Source organism: Cetorhinus maximus, chromosome X (genome assembly GCF_964194155.1).
Source record: "Cetorhinus maximus chromosome X, sCetMax3.hap1.1, whole genome shotgun sequence".
Lineage (NCBI taxonomy): Eukaryota > Metazoa > Chordata > Chondrichthyes > Lamniformes > Cetorhinidae > Cetorhinus > Cetorhinus maximus.
Window position 1 is genome coordinate 16,801,462 of NC_135917.1, and position 17,780 is coordinate 16,819,241.

Below are 17,780 nucleotides of genomic sequence, written 5' to 3' on the forward strand. Positions count from 1 at the left end.
AATGGGGGGGGGAAGGGAATGGGGGGAATATGGGGGGGAAGGAAATGGGGGGGAATATGGGGGGGAAGGAAATGGGGGGGAATATGGGTGGGGAAATGGGGGGGGGATGAAGGATGATGGGGAATGGGGGGTGGGGGGGAATGGTGGGCAGCGAAATGGGGGATGGGGAATGGGGGATTGGGGGGGTCCCGCTTCTACGGCGGGGATCAGCTCCCCGCCCGCCAGAGATTGGGTCGGGCCCACCCGCCCGACAGGCAGAAAACTCTGCCCATGGTTTACCTAAGGAAATACAATCAGATCAGGGTTCAAATTTTATGTCACAGCTGTTTAAGGAAGTAATGAACAGTTTGGGGATAAAACTAGTTGTCAACATCCGGAGTCACAAGGAGCTTTGGAAAGATAACATCAAACTTTAAAAACCATGATGAGAGCATACTGTCAGGATTATCCACAGGACTGGGATGGGGGTATTCCATTCTTGTTATTTGCTTTAGGGATGCTCCTAATGCATCAACTGGTTTTAGTCCTTTCGAGTTAGTCTATGGTCATGAGGTAAGGGGACCACTGAAATTGATTTATGAGAAATTGGAGGGTCAAAATCCAGAAGCTACTCTCCTGGATTACGTATCAAATTTCAGAGAGAGATTAGACAGAGCATGTGAGTTGGCTAGGGAACATTTAAAGATATGACAGCAAGTGATGAAACTGAAAGCAGATAAGAAAGCTAAAATTCGCAGTTTTGTTTCTGGGGCGAAAGTATTAGCTTTGTTACCAGTATTAGCTGATTCATTAAATGCAAGGTTTAGTGGACCTTATAGAGTTGAAAAGAAATTGAGTGAAGTAAATTATTTGATAAATACTCCAGGTAGAAGAAAGAAGGGGGTGTGTCATGCAAATATGCTTAAAAAGTACTTTGACAGGAAAGAGGAACAAAAAGAGGTGTTAGTGATGGTGGATGATGAGGAAGAGGTAGAAGTGCAGGACTCTGAAATTGATTTTCCTCTAATCAAATTGGATAATGAGGGGGTGCTTGAAAATTTAAATTAAATGTTGAGTTACCTTCCAAACAAGTGTCAAAGTAATTTGGAAAAGCTATTGCAGTCACACAAACCGATTTGTGGAATTAAGTTGGGAAAGACACATTTAGCTTTGCATGATGTATGTACAGAAATATCATCTTCAATAAGGCAACAACCTTATAGATTAAGTCCAACAAAGTTATCACGAGTACAAAAAGAAATTGATTTCATGCTTCAAAATGATAACATGAATCTAGTTGCAGTAACTGGAGTTTGCGTATTGTACTGGCACTGAAACCAGATGGAGAACACAGACTGTGCGTGGACTATCAAAAGGTGAATGCGGTGACAAAAGCAGATTCATATCCTATACCACGGTTGGAAGATTGCATTGAGAATGTGGGACAATCGAAATTTATCACAAAGATTGACTTGCTAAAAGGATATTGGCAGGTACCATTGTCGGAGACAGCAAAGGAAATATCAGCTTTTGTAACGCCAAGTGGACTATATCAGTTTAAAATCATGCCATTTGGTATGAAGAATGCATCTGCAACATTTCAAAGACTGACAAAGTAATTGCAGGTCTAAGCAATTGTAACGTGTATATTGATGATCTAATAGTTTTCAGACAGACGTGGGAGGAGCATTTACAGTATCTGGAAGAATTATTTACTCGACTACAAGAAGCTACTTTGGTGATGAACTTGGCTAAAAGTGAATTTGCAAAAGCGCAAGTTATGTATCTAGGCCATACCATTGGACATGGTCAGGTGGTTCCGAGAGATGTGAAAGTCAAGGCTATCGTGGATTTCCCAGTGCCTACAACAAAATGAGAAATTTTGAGATTTCTGGGTGCGAGTGGGTTTTACCAGAAATTTGTACCAAATTTTAGCCAAGTGGTTGCTCCACTGACTGAACTATTAAAAAAGTTGTTTCAATGGACATTGGAGTGTCAGAAATCATTTGATAGTTTGAAAACTGTATTAACTACAACACAGTTTTGGAAGTACCCAATTATGCCAAGCAATTCAAGTTGGCCGTTGACACAAGTGATATCGGCATTGGGGCTGCTACAAGATGACACTGGAATTGAAAAACCAATAGGGTATTTTTCAGGGAAGCTGAATGTACAACAGAGAAGATATTCAACGAGCGAGAAAGAGACTTTGAGCTTGGTGTTAGCACTGCAGCATTTTGAAATTTATATTGCAAACAATTCATCAGAAACAATTGTTTATACAAGCCATATGCTGTGAAGTTTTTGGACAAATTTCAAGACAAAAGTGCAAGGCTTTTCAGATGTAGCCTATTATTACAACTTTGTAACCTACGGATTATACATATTACTGGAGGAGAAAATCTGTTTGCAGATGTGTTATCAAGAGTTTGAAGCTTAAAGGAAAATGGGGCATTTTAAAAAACCTAGACACTGAACTGGAGTGATTTCTATATGTTAATGCATGCATCTGGTAATGTAACAGTGTAATAAGTATAGGAGATAGTGAGAGTTGGGTTATTAAAATGAAGCCGTCTTTTAGAATTATGACGGTTCATTTTTCAATAGGGAGGGGGATGTCATGAAGCTATTAATGTATATATTATTGGAAAATACTTATCTTTTAAATAGAGGTTTAGTCTCTGGGTGTGTCTTAATTGGATCAAAGCCAGCTAGTCTGGGTGCTTCAATGTGTACTAGTTTTGAGATGTAAGCGAGGTAGAGTGCATTTGCATTTTTTGAATGGAGCATTCAAGAAGGCGAGTGAAATCTGGTATCTAGCTAGCAGAGAATAAGCAACATGTTTATATTACAAATAAAATTATGAAAGGGGTTTTATTGTTAGAAGAGGTGGAGTTCAAAGAGGCTGGTGATACAATGAGAATTTACATTCAATGAGCTGTGCTAGGTATAACTTTAGCAGTTTTGTCTCTGCAGAGCAGAAAGGCAAGATCAAAGTAACTGTAAGCTTACAACTGTCTCCACAGGAACCAAAGTGAAAGGAACCTCATTTTGAATTCATAAGGTGAAAATGCTTTGCCTGGTGTCTGTTTAAGTCTATGCGTTGCTGTTGCCTTAATGGAGGTTAGTTTAAGAATTTGTTAAAAGTTATGATAGTAATTTGTAACCATTTATATGTGTTTAATGTATTGCAACTTAATAAAGGCCTGAATTTTTCCCACGTTGGGCGGGCTCGGCGGGAGCAGGTGGAGCAGTCTGATCGCCGCCCGCGATCAGGTCCGCACCGCCATTTTACATGGGTGGGCCAATTAAGGCCTGCCCAGCGTAATGCGCGTCTCCGGCATCAGCGAGAAGAGGTGGGCAGGGGCGGAAGCTCAATGTCTGCCGGGTCCAATGGCGACCCGGCGGCCTATTCAAAAATGGCGCAGGCACCCATGCAAAGGCTGCTGTTGATCTGGAGTACCATTGCCATGTAGAACGGCATTGCAGAACAGGGCAGGCGGGAGGGCAGGTCGGCGGGGCAGGCGGGAGGGCAGGTCGGCGGGGCAGTCGATCCCACGGTTTTCTGATTAGTGTCTCGCTGCCCTCCTGGAGCTGGTGGCAGCACGCCGGAATATCCTGGTCCCAAGGAAGTCAGCAGGGTGTGCGGGAGGATCTGGCGGAGATACAGAAGGGAATGCGTGCCATGGTCTCCGTTGTGGAGGAGTCCATATGGAGCATGAGCACTGCATTAACCCTCATGACCGAGCGCACTGCCTCCTCCATTGAGACAGTGGCGACTCTCATGGAGAGGCTGTGCCAGGAACAGAATCAGGGGTTCCTGGGGATGCGCTCAGACCTGCAGGCCCAAAATCGGCACTGACCTCAGCTGGTCAGTGTCAGTGTGGGAGATGGAAAAGGCACCCAGTATCCCAGCTCGGTGCACGTTCATCAATGGCGAGAAGGGGGTCCAGAGCGACCTCACATTGATGCACAAGCTGCCTGTCGTCTCTGCGGGCTCCTCTCAGGGCGCTCCGGACGAGGGCAGCAGCTCCTCCGCCCCTCTGCCAGTGACCGTGGCATCTGATGAGGCTACGACAACTGGGGAGTTGCCAGACGTGGCACTGACCGCTCCCTCCCAGGCGGGGCCAGCACAGGCTCCACAGGCCAGAGGACGACCACCAAGGTCATCAAGGTCAACAGGACACAGTCAGCAGCTGTCTCCAATGCCGGTGCCAGCGAGAGGGGGGCACATAGATGTAGCACCCTTAAAGCAAACATAAAGCACTCTAGGCACAACACAGGCTTATCACTGGTGTTATTTTTTTGCCCCACTTTTAAGTTATTTATAATTAGATGTGATGGAGAACAGCTTTCCATTTAATTTGATTTATGTATGCCAGGCACCAGACCAGTAAATGTGTTTGTGTTCAACAAGCCTCTGGGTGCTTCATTAGTTCTGCAGGTGAAAGGTAACCAATGATGTTATGAGTGACTTGTTTGTCATTGAGCTTTATTGAAATGGCACATAGGAAGATATGCTTGGTGAACAACATGCACTGTCAGGTATCGAGTAGGGAGCCTGCAGCCTTGGCATGTGGTGATGGTTCATCTTTGTTAGGCTAGCTGAAGGAGCGTTGGATCAAAGCCTCCCGGGTGTCCCTGCCTCCCTGGAGGTTGCCCAAGTCAGCGTCTATCCCCTAAGTGTTCTCCTGACCATGCTCGTACTCATGACTGGACTCATCGTCTGTTGCCAGAACAGCAATGTCAACATCATCTTCCTCCACTGTGTTCCCCCTTTCCAGTGCCAGAATGTGGAAAGCGCAGCATGCAACCACTATCAGTGACACATGATCGGGGGGGGGTATTGCAGTGCGCCCCCTGAACGGTCCAGGCATCGGAAGTGCATCTTGTGAAGACCGATGGTTCTCTCTACCACCGCCCTTGTAGAGGCATGGCTCCTATTGTACCGCTGCTCAGTTTCTGTTCTTGGATGGTGGAGAGGTGTCATGAGCCACCTCTTCAACGGATAGCCCTTGTCACCCAGCAGCCATCCATCCAGCCGGGCTGGAGCACTGAAGAGCCCCGGCACCTGGGAGTGCCTCAGGATGTAAGCATCATGGGAGCTGCCTGGGTACCTTGCACAGACTTGCAGAATCTGCATCCTGTGATCACACACTATCTGCACGTTCATGGAGTGGAAGCCCTTCCTGTTGACAAAGGCACCCGGCTCACCCGCTGGCGCCTTGATGGCCACACATGTACAGTCTATTGCACCCTGGATACGGAGGCAATCGTGGCAAAGCCTCTGGCTCGCTCAGCCTGGCTGGCCTCGTCCGTGTGATAGTGAATGAAAGTCAATGCACGCCTGGACAGAGCGTCTGTCACCAGCTTGACATAACTGTGGACAGCCGATTGGGAGACTCCACAAAGATCACCCACTGATCCCTGGAAAGAGCCAGAGATATAGGAGTTGAGGGCCACTGTGACCTCCAGAGCCACTGGCAAGGGGTGTCCACCCACACAGTCGGAGCTGATCTCAGGGTCGATCATCTGACTAATGGAGATCAGGGTCTCCCTTGAGAGATGGACCCTCCTTCGGCATTGCACCTTGGACATATTGAGGTAGCTGCAACGCCACCTATAAACCCTAGCAGCAGGATAATGACATCTTCTGCGGCCCCTTACGCCTTGGACTACCTGTTGGCCCTGAACCCCTTGTGCCTGCGCCTCTCCTCCCAACGGTCGCTCCCCTGGAGGCTGAATAGGGATACCTGGCCTCCTCTCCCTTCTAGCCCTCTCTTCCTCAGAGGAGGAGATGCCTCCAGCGAAGGCCACAATCCCCATTCCCAGGGTAAGGGAAGGCTGTCTGATATCCGGAAGGCCCCAAATGGTATGAATTCCCCGGAGTCCTGAACTGAAGCCTCTTATTTCTGTCAAAGCCACTCTGAAGTGAAATGAAGTTATCCTGTTCACACAAGCAAGTAGCAGTAAGTTATAATCTAAAGTACAAACAACTCGCATTAGCGAGCCCACTCAGCCCTCTTACAAAACAAAACCAAAAATACCTGGAAAAACTCAGCAGGTCTGGCAGCATCTGCGGAGAGGGACACAGTTAACGTTTCGAGTCCGAATGAATCCCGCCCGTGGATGAGGTTTTTGAAAATGTGGCCTACCTGCCTGCCCATTGCGCCCGAGCAACACCCCGAAAGTCGCACAGGCAGCGCAAAATCGATTTCAATTGGTGCCTCAAGGGCCTTAGCTGGCCTGTTAATTAATGGCGGGCATGCCTCTGTCCTCATAGTGCGCCCGCCTACCGAAATATCGCGCATCATTTTACATTCCAGCGTGTCGGGCCCGCCCCTGCATGCCGAATGTAAAATTCTGGCCAAAATATTTCATTTAGTTTAATATAAAACCTCTTGAGAACTGGGGATCTGATTCCTGAACTTAGAGTTGCATCTCAAATATGCCACTTAAAAATATAGGTTAAGACAGTTGTTTAAAGTTTCCCTCTGGGATTTTTGAATAGCTCAGCTTTAACAACTGCTGTCTCATAACAGTATATAGTTAAATATAGAAAATAGTGTAAGATGGGTTAATAAAAATGAAGCTGTCTTTTAGAATTATGATGGCTCATTTTTCCATAAGGTGGGGACGTCAAGAAGATATAATAATGTCTATAATGTTATTGGAAATTATTTTAAAATAGAGTTTAGTGGCATCTGTGTGTGTGTGTGTGTGCGCGTGCGCGCATCTTAATTGGTTTAAAACCAGCTGGTCCAGAGGCTTTGATGTACAGAAGAGGAAGCTTGAAATGGTAATTAAATAAACATAGGGAAATAGAAGCTGAGGTTTAAAGGGGGCAATTTGCATTTTTAAATAGACCATTCAAAAGAGCAGGGGAAATATTACACCTAACCAGGTGAAGCTCAGAAACAATGTGTTTATTTTTTCAAAGCTTACTAGTAAAGTGGGTATTATAAAAGGGTTTTATTGTTAGAAGATTTAAAAAGTTAAAAAAACCTAGTGACAATGAGAATTTGCATTCAAAGAGGAAAATATGTATGAAGGAAGAGAAGGCTGTTGGTAAAAGGAGAAGGGGTTCTAAGACCTAAAGCCTCCAGCCTGTAAGCCTCAAGTCTATCTGCAAGGACCCAGAGCTGAAAGAAACTCATTTTGAATGTGACTGTCCAGGGTGTGCTTTGCTAGGCGTCTGTTTAAATCTGTGTTTTACTGTTGCCTCAACAGGGGGGTGCAGCAGAGTCAGATTAATTAAGGGATTTCTGTGGTTATTATAGTAGTAACTTTGCAGACATATGTGTTTACAATCTTTTTTGCATTAATAAATGTTTAATTTAGTTTTATAAAAAACCTCTTGAGACTCAGTTGTCTTACTACTACTGAATTCAAAGCCTACATCTCGAAACATAGAAATTGCAAAAATGGGTTATGACAGGTATTTCAAGTTTCCCTCTGGGATTTGACCAATTCAGCCTTTACCATCGGCTGTGTCATAATAGTCCAGCTAAGTGCATGCATCTAGCCCATGTCTCCAACCCTGAAATCAGATTTAGAGGTGTTCTCGTACTGTCCCTGGCAGCGCAAGTCAACCTATCGCAAGTTTAAACTTTCTGGACAATTATTACGCGTGTATGTAGGTCAGGTCCTCTGATGGTTCCTGAAGTGCAACAGCGGCGGATGTCTCAACATTTACCACTGCTGGCATCGGAAGATCCAGTCCAATGAGTCCTTCGTATTGGTGCTTACTGAGGAAAAAGAATCTGACAAAATATTGTTTCCTCAAATCCCCTCTAGTGACACCCTTATTCAAGGACAGTCAGTTTAACATCAGTGGTGGGTAAGGTTTTAGACACAATAATCGGGGAAAATAAATCAGCAGGCACTGGGAGAGGTTTGAGTTAATGAAGGAGAGCCAGTACAATTTGTAAAAGACAGACCCTGTTTGACTAATCTCACTGGATTTTTGATGAAGTAACAGAGGCTGATGAAGGGAATGGAGTGGATGTTGTCTATGGATTTTAAGAAAGTGTTTGACAAAGTGCCACATAAAAGGATGTTTAAGAAAACTGTGGCTCATGGAATAGGAGGGTCAGTGTGAACTTGGATAAAAAATTGGCTGAAGGAACAGAAAACAGCAAGTCGCAGTAAATGGTTATTTTCAGACTGGAGGGTGGTAGGTAGACAGTGGTGTTCCCCAAGGGTCAGTGCTAGGACCGCTGCTTTGTTTGATAGATATGAATGACTTGGATACTGCAGTGCAGAGTCAAATTTCAAAATGTGCCAATGATACCAAACTTGGAGGAGTGGCAAACACTGAGGATGATACTAATCAACTGCAGCAAGATATCGATAGGCTGGCAGAATGGATAGACAAGTGGGAAATGGAATTTAATACAGAAAAGTATGAGGTGATGCATTTTGGCAGAAGGGATAGGGAGAGGCAATATAGACTTAATGGCACAATTCTAAAGAGTGTTCAGGGGCAGAGGGATCTGGGGGTTCATGTGCAGAGATCTTTGAAGGTGACAAGATATATTGAGAGAGTAATTAGCAAAGCATCTGGGATCGTGGGCTTCATAAAAAGAGGCATTGAGTACAAAAGCAGGGGAATTCTGCTGAACCTTTCTAAAGCTCTGGTTAGGCCCCAACTAGAGTATTGTGTCCAGTTCTGGTCACCACACTTTAGGAAGGATGTGAGGGTCCTTGAGAGGGTGCAGAGATTTACCAGAATGGTTCCAGGGATGGGGGATTTTAGCTACAAGGTTAGGCTGGAGAAGTTGGGGTTGTTCTCCTTGGAGCAAAGGAGATTGAGGGGAGATTTGATAGAGGTGTACAAGATTATGACAGGTTTAGATAAGGTAGATAAAGAAAAGCTATTCCCAGATTATTGACAGAGATTTCAGGTTTTGGGCAAGAGATACAGGGGGAATGTAAGGAGGAACTTTTTTACACGATGAGTGTTCATGACCTCGGACTCGCTGCCCACAAAGGTGGTGGGTCAAGACGATTAATGATCTCAGAAGGAAATTGGATGGGCACTTGAAGGAAATAAACTTGCAGGGCTAAAGGGATAGAGCAGGGGAATGGGACTGACTGGATTGCTCCACAGAGGGCCAGCACAGACTTGATGGGCTGAATGGCCTGTGTCATATACAACTCTATGACCTCCACTTCATCAATTTTTAGCCCATTCAGTATCTCAACTTATTTTCACTATGACTATGGAAGTACCTTCTTCCTTGGTAAAGACAGATGCAAAATACTCATTTATTTACCTCAATCATGCCCTCTGCCTCCATGAGTCAATTCCTTTTTCGTCACAAATTAGCCCCACACCTCCTCTTAATACCCTCTGAGAGAGAGAGAGAGAGAGAGAGAGAGAGAGAGAGAGAGACCGAGCGAGCGTCTAACACATGACTGACTGACGTCAACCGTGCATCATCTACATCAGCATATCCCATCTGTTCACACTTTATTCTACACCTCCCAAGTATACTAACCTACCTGTTAACAACAACATGAAACTATGTTACATTTCTGTAACTCCCTTTTAACAACTACAGATTCTACCCAACTCCAACTCTTGCCCTCCCCAAGTCACAGTCGTGGGGGATTCAACCTCCCACAGTATTCTCAGCCCTTCGGGAAGACATCTTGGAGACATGAGGGCTTTCTTCCATATCTGGTAGGGCATTATCATATGCAGGAGAGGACAACACTTTGCTTCCCTGCAATGCTGACAGCAATGCTGCTAGAGTGTAGGTTGCAGAATGACTGAACTGCAAGGACAACAAGACTTTGCAATTAATGACTGATCCAAAAGAGAAGACTAAAGAGAATCGAGCTTTGTATCCTCTGGGACTAGAAGAGAAGAACTCAGGGCACTCTGAGGAACTTGTTTCTCCCCCATAGGACTCTGTGAAGCAGCTTTAGAAGAGGAATAATCTTCAACTCCAGGGAAGACTGTCACATCCGTATCATCCAATGCTGTATTGAAGACTGAAACTGCACTGAAGATCCGAGACAAAGTTAGATGACAAAGGAAAAAAATGACCAAATTCCTGTAAGGTTGTCAGGAAAAGAGGAGAGGATTTCCCAACGATTTTATGGGAGGACTGTCTACTTTCTGTAGGCAGTGGTAAGAGAGCCACACTTCTCTCTGTATGAGGTTGCTCCACTATAGGCAATGGAAAGAATTGCTGAGGTCATGGAGACAAGACAACCTCAGTTTCTGTAATGAGCTGGATTTTCTGTGGACAATCAACTCAAAGACAAGATTGCTGTCCAGGATTCTGCAGCTTCAGAAGTGGGAAAGATTCTGCCGCAGCTTCTGTGCTGACCTCTAGTTCTGGAGGAAAGAAAACTTTCAGCTGGGACTGAAGTATGGGTGCCAGCTGGCTTTCACCCCTGGAAGGTACCAGCTCTTTAGCAGTGTGATCCTCTATGGACTCTGTCATTTCACCATTTTCTTGACTTTCCATTTCCTGGATGGTTTATGTTTCATAAATACTTCCAGGTTTTCGACTTCAATTAAAATTGTTGGATTTACAAAAACAATATTCCGTGCCCCCTGCTGCGCAGTCCTGGTGCTTATGCTGGGTTTTCGCGCCACAACACAAGCATCTCAAAATGGTTGCCGGTGTGGATTTCCCCATCCTTTCGCCTGGTTTGGCGAGCTTTCTTATGGGTGGGTTCACTGCCCATGGGCCTACCCAGTCTACAGTAATGTGAAGCATCGGAGTCGCCCCAAATGATAGCCCGATTAAATACTCTAACCTCAGCCTGTCTCGCATACTGGACTGCTTGATCCAAAGGAAGATCATCTTTGGTCTGCAGAAAGTCGGAGAGCTTTTCATCCTGGAACCCCACAGCTGTGCGATCACCGTTTAGATCGTCCTTCAGCGCCCTGCATCTGGAAGAACTAGCTAGGCAATATAGATCGGCTCAAAATAATTGAATCGATTCCCCAGGTCTTTGCAACTGCTGGTTAAAACGTGCTTGTTCAATTACTAAATTTTGCTTCAGGCTAAAATATGTGCCAGAGGCTTTAAGAATGGACTCAAAGTCTCTGGCGGACTCCTGCACCCCTTGCCTTAGGAGAATGTCGTCTGCTACTGGACCTACCACATAAAGGAACAAACTTGAAGCTTTTGCTCCTTTTTCTGAAGACCTGATGTTGCTCAGTACAAGAGAAAATGGCGTTTCCATAACTCCCATTGCTGGCCTCTCTGTGGGCCCTCGACGCAGTCAAAAATAGCAGAGACTGCTCACCAGGTACAATCATTGTTACCTCTCTCCAGTGTGCCTCCTTCTGCTGAATTTTTTACAAGCTGCTTTCAAAGGTTTCTTCACTCTGTGGTTCCTTTGATAACACTGAAGTGTTTTTTCACATCAATGTCTCCACTGCTGCCACCATGTTCTGAGATTAGGTCCTTCTACCTTGGACTCTAGGCATGGGGCTTGATTCTTAGACTGTAGACATACTCTGGTATCTGTTCAACACTTGTTTATGAGCACTACATCTTAGCAGGTTACAGAGTTGACATGCATCACTCTGAGAGAGAGAGAGACTCTGACACATGACTGACTGATGTCAGTGGTACATCATCATCTATGCCAAATATTATCACATCACATCTGTTAACCCTTTATACTACACCAGCTTTCCCCCTCATGGGAATGTATCTAGACTGTACCCAAACCATCTCCTCATTAAAGCCAGCCATTGTCCAATTATAGTTTTGCCTGTCAATCTGATTCTAATTTACCTGAGACAGATTTGTTCTCACAACAATGAAATTGACCCTCCGCCAATTTTTACACTGGAGTGCTTCTTGTCCTCTTCCATAGCTAACCTAAACCTTATTGCACTGTTCCCTCAATATCCTGCAATACTAGCCCTTGATCTACTTGACTGAGCTCATTTCTCAGAATCAGACCCAGTAATGACTCCTTCCTTGTTGGGTCACAAAGATACAGATCTCGAAAATTCTCCTGAACATATTTCAGAAACTGTTCCTCCTCTCTGCCCTTTACACTAATTTGAGGATAAGTGAAGTCTCTCATTATAACTACTCTATAGTTTTTGTGTATCTCTATAATTTCCTTGCAAATCTGTTCCTATATATCTTGGTAGCCATGGAATACACCCAGTAGTGTAATGGTACTTCTTTTGTTTCTTAGCTCTAACCAAATAGATTCTGTCCCTGATCCCTCCAGGACATCCTTTCTCCCGGTACTGTAATATTTAGCTTCATTAATAATGCTACCTCTCCTCCTTTATGTCCTTCCCTCCTATCTTTCCTGAATACCTTGCATCCAGGAATATTTCATACCCAATCCTGTTCTTTTTGAGCCAGGTCTCTGTTACTGGCACAACATCATATTCTCCTGAATGTGGCTATTTGTGCCTGCAGCTCACTAAGCTTATTTACCACACTCTGTGCATTTCCATACATTCACTGTAACCCTAAATTAGAACTCATTGCTTTAGCTCTTCATCTGACCCCACCTAACACATTATTTCTTACTTTAGTGCCATTTGTCTCTCCCAATCATTTGTGCACCTTATTTATCCTTCCTAATGCTACATCTCGGTTCCCATTCACTCTCTCCAAATGGAACGTTGTCATTTATTGCAAAGGGAATGGAATATAAAAGTAAGGATGTTTTACTACAATTGCACAGAGCATTGCTGAGACCATATCTGTACTGTGTATAATTTTGGCCTCCTTACTTAAGAAAGGATATAAATTCATTAAAAGCAGTTCAGAGAAGGTTCACACGACTGATTCCTGGGACAAGAGGGTTATCTTATAAGGAAAGATTGGACAGGTTGGGCCTGATCCATTGGAGTTTAGAAGACGAGGGTTGATTTTATTGAAACATATAAGGTCTTGAGGGTGCTTGACAGGGGGATGTTGGGAGGATGTTTCCTCTTGTGGGGGAGACTAGAACACGGTTTAAAAAGATGGGGTCTCCCATTTAAGGCAGGATGAGGAGAAATTTTTTCTCTGAGGGTCGTGAGTCTGTGGAATTCTCTTCCCCAGAGCGCAGTGGAGGCTGGGTCATTGAATATATTCAAGGCTGAGTTAGATAGATTCTTCATTGACAAAGACTTCAAAGGGTATAGGGAGTAGACAGAAAAGTGGAGTTGCGGCCACAATCAGATCAGCCATGATCTCATCAGATGGCAGAGCAGGCTCAAGGGGCCGAATGGCCTACTCTGGCTCCTAATTTGTATGTTCGTTATGTTCAAGTTAGTTTAAATGCTCCCGAACAGAACTATCAAACCACTCACGAGGACATTGGTCTCGGCTCTGTTGAGATGCAACCCATCCAGCCGTAAATGCTTCACTTTCCCCAGAACAGCTCCCAGTGTCCTAGGAATCTAAATCCTAATGAGAAAAGGAATAGATATACCTCCTGGTGTGGTACTGGACAGTTGGCCCCAGGCTACAGTCCAACTCTGTGCTGAGTTACTGATCTCAGTATAGATGCTACATTGGTCTAAGACCCTGGGTTAGAGGAGCAATAAAAAAGGACCAGCCATACCTGATGACTAGATTCAACATTGGTGAAGACTTTCAGCAGGAGGAACAACAGAATGTCTGGTCGCGGTAAAACCGGAGGCAAAGGGCGTGCCAAGGCCAAGACTCGCTCCTCCAGAGCCGATCTTCAGTTCCCCGTCGGCCGTATCCACCGGCTGCTGCACAAGGGTCACTATGCTGAGCGTGTCGGGGCCGGAGCCCCCGTCTGCCTGGCCACCGTCCTCGAGTGCCTGACGGCCGAGATCCTCGAGCTGGCCGGCAACGCGGCCCGGGACAAGAAGACTCGCATCATCCCCCGCCACCTGCAGCTCGCCATCCGCAACGACGAAGAGCTCAACAAGCTGCTGGGAGGGGTCACCATAGCCCAGGGTGGGGCCCTGCCCAACATCCAGGCTGTGCTGCTGCCCAAGAAAACCGGCCACCCCAGCAAGGTTTACGCCTGAAGGGGCGAGATCGGAAAAAGATCATACCTGATGACTATCAAGTGACTTGAGGTGGAAAAAACATGCTTGGGAATATTGAGCAAGGACAATATCAACCTTGACTGCCTTATCATCGCTGCTGCACCCCATCCCACCCGTGGTGACATAGTCTGGCAACACATAATCAAGCTGCACATGCACTGAAGGTCTGCTATGGCTTATGAAACCATAGTGTAGCATGAGGTGCCTTCAGAGGGAGATTGGGAAAAAAACACAGGCAAAATGAAAATACACCAAAAGTGGTCCAATTTATGCATTCAGACTTCCTGTAATAGGGTGAATCTATACAAATGCTTGTTCTAACATTTTTGTTCGTGTTATTTAAGTTGCTTCAACGCAAGTTGCACTGTTATCTCTGCAAAATATTTCGGTTCCCAAGTGGAACAATGGAAGTGTGGTACTGAGATGGCTAAAAATGAAAAGCTGCCAATAGCAATGACTGCAAAGAGATTTTAACAGAGCTTTTTGTTTGACTGCTGTCTAAAACACCTCAATACCAAGATAATGTAAAACTGAAATCAAGCAGCTCAAAACAACTTACAGTAGAGACTGCAAGTTTGAATTCATTTTGGCACAAAGGAAAAAATTCTGATAAATATAGAATATTTTCTTGCATTCTATACAGAAACTCATTTTATTCTTGGAATGTTATAGTTACACAAAGACAGTAAAATGATTTGGACGAAATATGATAATAAGCAGGCTCCACTGTACTAAATGCTTTACAATGCGTTTGTTCTCAATTCATGTCTAACTTGGTAGCCCCCACCTTCTGCAACATCACAACCAAATAATCTAGTGCACTTTACATGAAGGGGAGGGACACTGAATGGTGACTCACCTGTGATATCATGTGATTGGTCATTGGTTGTTGCTGAGGTGTGGGTGGCAGTTGCTGTTGTTGTGCAGAATTCGACAGGACGGTCCTCCCAGGCTGCTGTGCAGAGGCTTGCACATAACCTGATGACGTTAATTCAGGAGTCCCGAGCGGCAAGCCTAGAACAGGAGTCCCAATTCTTACAACACAGAATGAACAATCTTATGAAACTTGACTTGAGTGCCCACGAACTTACGTACAGCCCCAAAAGAATCAAAATCGATTTAATTATATTGTTCAATTCTTGCAGGTCACGCCAGCTCAGTTCATACCAGAACAAAAAAAAATTGGATGTCAACTTAGTGTGTGACACAAAGAGAAGGAACTCAGGTAATGTAACACCCTAACACAGTACCTCAGAAAGCATTACAATATCATTGAATATATTAATTGCGAATGGACTCAAAGTTCAGTTTCTCATTTTCTCCCCCCAGTGAAAAGGTTTGCATTGAATTTTAACCATTTCTCAATTCACTCTGTTCCCTTCTATAAAAATGTATTTTTCTTTAAATTCATTCATGGGATGTGGGCTTCGCTGGCTGGGCCAGCATTTATTGCCCATCCCTAGTGGCCCTTGAGAAGGTGGTGGTGAGCTGCCTTCTTGAACCGCTGCAGTCCATGTGGTGTAGGTACACCCACAGTGCTGTTAGGGAGAGAGTTCCAGGATTTTGACCCAGTGACAGTGAAGGAATGGCGATATATTTCCAAGTCAGGATGGTGAGTGACTTGGACCGAACTTCCAGGTGGTGGTGTTCCCAACTATCTGCTGCCCTTGTCCCTCTAGATGGTAGTGGTCGTGGGTTTGGAAGTTGCTGTCGAAGGAGCCTTGGTGAATTATTGCAGTGCATCTTGTAGATGGTACACACACTGCTGCTACTGTGCATTGGTGGTGGAGGGAGTGAATGTTTGTGGATGTGGTGACAATCAAGTGGGCTGCTTTGTCCTGGATGGTGTCAAGCTTTTTGAGTGTTGTTGGAGCTGCACTCATCCAGGCATGTGGGGAGTATTCCATCACACTCCTGACTTGTGTCTTGTAGATGGTGGACAGGCTTTGGGGAGTCAGGAGGCGAGTTACTTGTCACAGGAGTCCGAGTCTCTAACCTGCTCTTGTAGACAAAGTATTTATAATCACAGGATCACACAGTGCAGAAGAGGCCCTTTGGCCCATCGAGTCTGCGCTGACATGAGAAACACCTGACCGACCTACCTAATCCTATTTACCAGCACTTGGCCCATAGCCTTGAATGTTAAGACGTGCGAAGGGGCCTATAGCCTTGAATGTTAAGATGTGCCATGGGCTCATCCAGGTACTTTTTAAAGGATGTGAGGCAACCTGCCTCCACCACCCTCCCAGGCAGCGCATTCCAGACCGTCACCACCCTCTGGGTAAAAAAGTTTTTCCTCACATTCCCCCTAAATCTCCTGCCCCTCACCTTGAACTTGTGTCCCCTCGTGACTGACCCTTCAACTAAGGGGAACAGCTGCTCCCTATCCATCCTGTCCATGCCCCTCATAATCTTGTACACCTCGATCAGGTCACCCCTCAGTCTTCTCTGCTCCAGCGAAAACAACCCAAATCTATCCAACCTCTCTTCATAACTTAAATGTTTCATCCCCAGGCAACATCCTGGTGAATCTCCTCTGCACCCCCTCCAGTGCAATCACATCCTTCCTATAATGTGGCGACCAGAACTGCACACAGTACTCCAGCTGTGGCCTCACCAAGGTTCTATACAACTCCAACATGACCTCCCTACTTTTGTAATCTATGCCTCGATTGATAAAGGCAAGTGTCCCATATGCCTTTTTCACCACCCCACTAACATGCCCCTCCACCTTCAGAGATCTATGAACACACATGCCAAGGTCCCTTTGTTTCTCAGAACTTCCTAGTGTCATGCCGTTCATTGAATACTTCCTTCTCAAATTACTCCTTCCAAAGTGTATCACCTCACACATTTCAGGGTTAAATTCCAAGTGCCACTTATCTGCCCATTTGACCATCCCGTCTATATCTTCCTGTAGCCCAAGACACTCAACCTCACTGTTAACCACCCGGCCAATCTTTGTGTCATCTGCAAACATACTCATCCTACCTTCCAAATAGTCATCTGTGTCGTTTATATAAATGACGAATAATAGGGGACCCAGCACAGATCCCTGTGGTACGCCACTGGACACGGGCCTCCCCATGGCTAGTCCAGTTCAGTTTCTGCTCAATGGTAACCCCCAGGATATTGATAGTGAGGGATTCAGTGATGGTAATGCCACTGAACAGCAAGGGGCGATGATTAGATTCTCTCTAATTGGAAATGGTCATTGCCTGGCACTTGTGTGGCACGAATGTTACTTGCCACTTGTCAGCCCAAGCCTGGATATTGTCCAGGTCTTGCTGCATTTGGACATGGACTGCTTCAGTATTTGAAGAGATGCGAATGGTGCTGAACACTGTGCAATCATCAGCGAACATCCCCACTTCTGACCTTATGATGGAAGGAAGGTCATTGATGAAGCAGCTGAAGATGGTTGGGCCTAGGACACTACCCTGGGGAACTCCTGCAGTGATGTCCTGGAGCTGAGATGATTGATCTCCAACAACCACAACCATCTTCCTTTGTGACAAATATGACTCCAACCAGCGGAGAGTTTTCCCCCTGATTCCCATTGACTCCAGTTTTGCTAGGGCTCCTTGATGCCACACTCGGTCAAATGCGGCCTTGATGTCAAGGGCAGTCACTCTCACCTCACCTCGGCAGTTCAGCTCTTTTGTCCATGTTTGAACCAAGGCTGTAATGAGGTCAGGAGCTGAGCGGCCCTGGCAGAATCCAAACTGGGCGTCAGTGAGCAGCTTACTACGAAGCCAGTGCTGTTTGATAGCACTGTTAATGA

The 17,780-nt window shown here is 45.3% G+C and overlaps 2 protein-coding genes across 10 annotated transcripts in view; one reads left to right on the forward strand and one right to left on the reverse strand.

Moving 5' to 3' along the window:
- r3hdm2 (R3H domain containing 2) overlaps positions 1-17,780 on the reverse strand; it is a 294,265-nt gene that overhangs the window by 85,584 nt on the left and 190,901 nt on the right. For all 9 annotated transcript variants that reach the window (XM_078534495.1, XM_078534493.1, XM_078534494.1 and 6 more), the window contains one exon: positions 14,856-15,010. In XM_078534495.1, coding sequence (XP_078390621.1) covers positions 14,856-15,010 — 155 coding nt within the window. The remainder of the gene's footprint in view (positions 1-14,855; positions 15,011-17,780) is intronic.
- Positions 13,543-13,975, forward strand: LOC144672638 (histone H2A-like). Its single transcript, XM_078534499.1, has one exon. It carries the CDS (start codon positions 13,589-13,591, stop codon positions 13,973-13,975), a length of 387 nt encoding a protein of 128 aa, XP_078390625.1. The 5' UTR covers positions 13,543-13,588.

Bases quoted from the DNA above. Each gene is read 5' to 3' on its own strand.
- LOC144672638 (XM_078534499.1), top strand. From the start codon at position 13,589: ATGTCTGGTCGCGGTAAAACCGGAGGCAAAGGGCGTGCCAAGGCCAAG.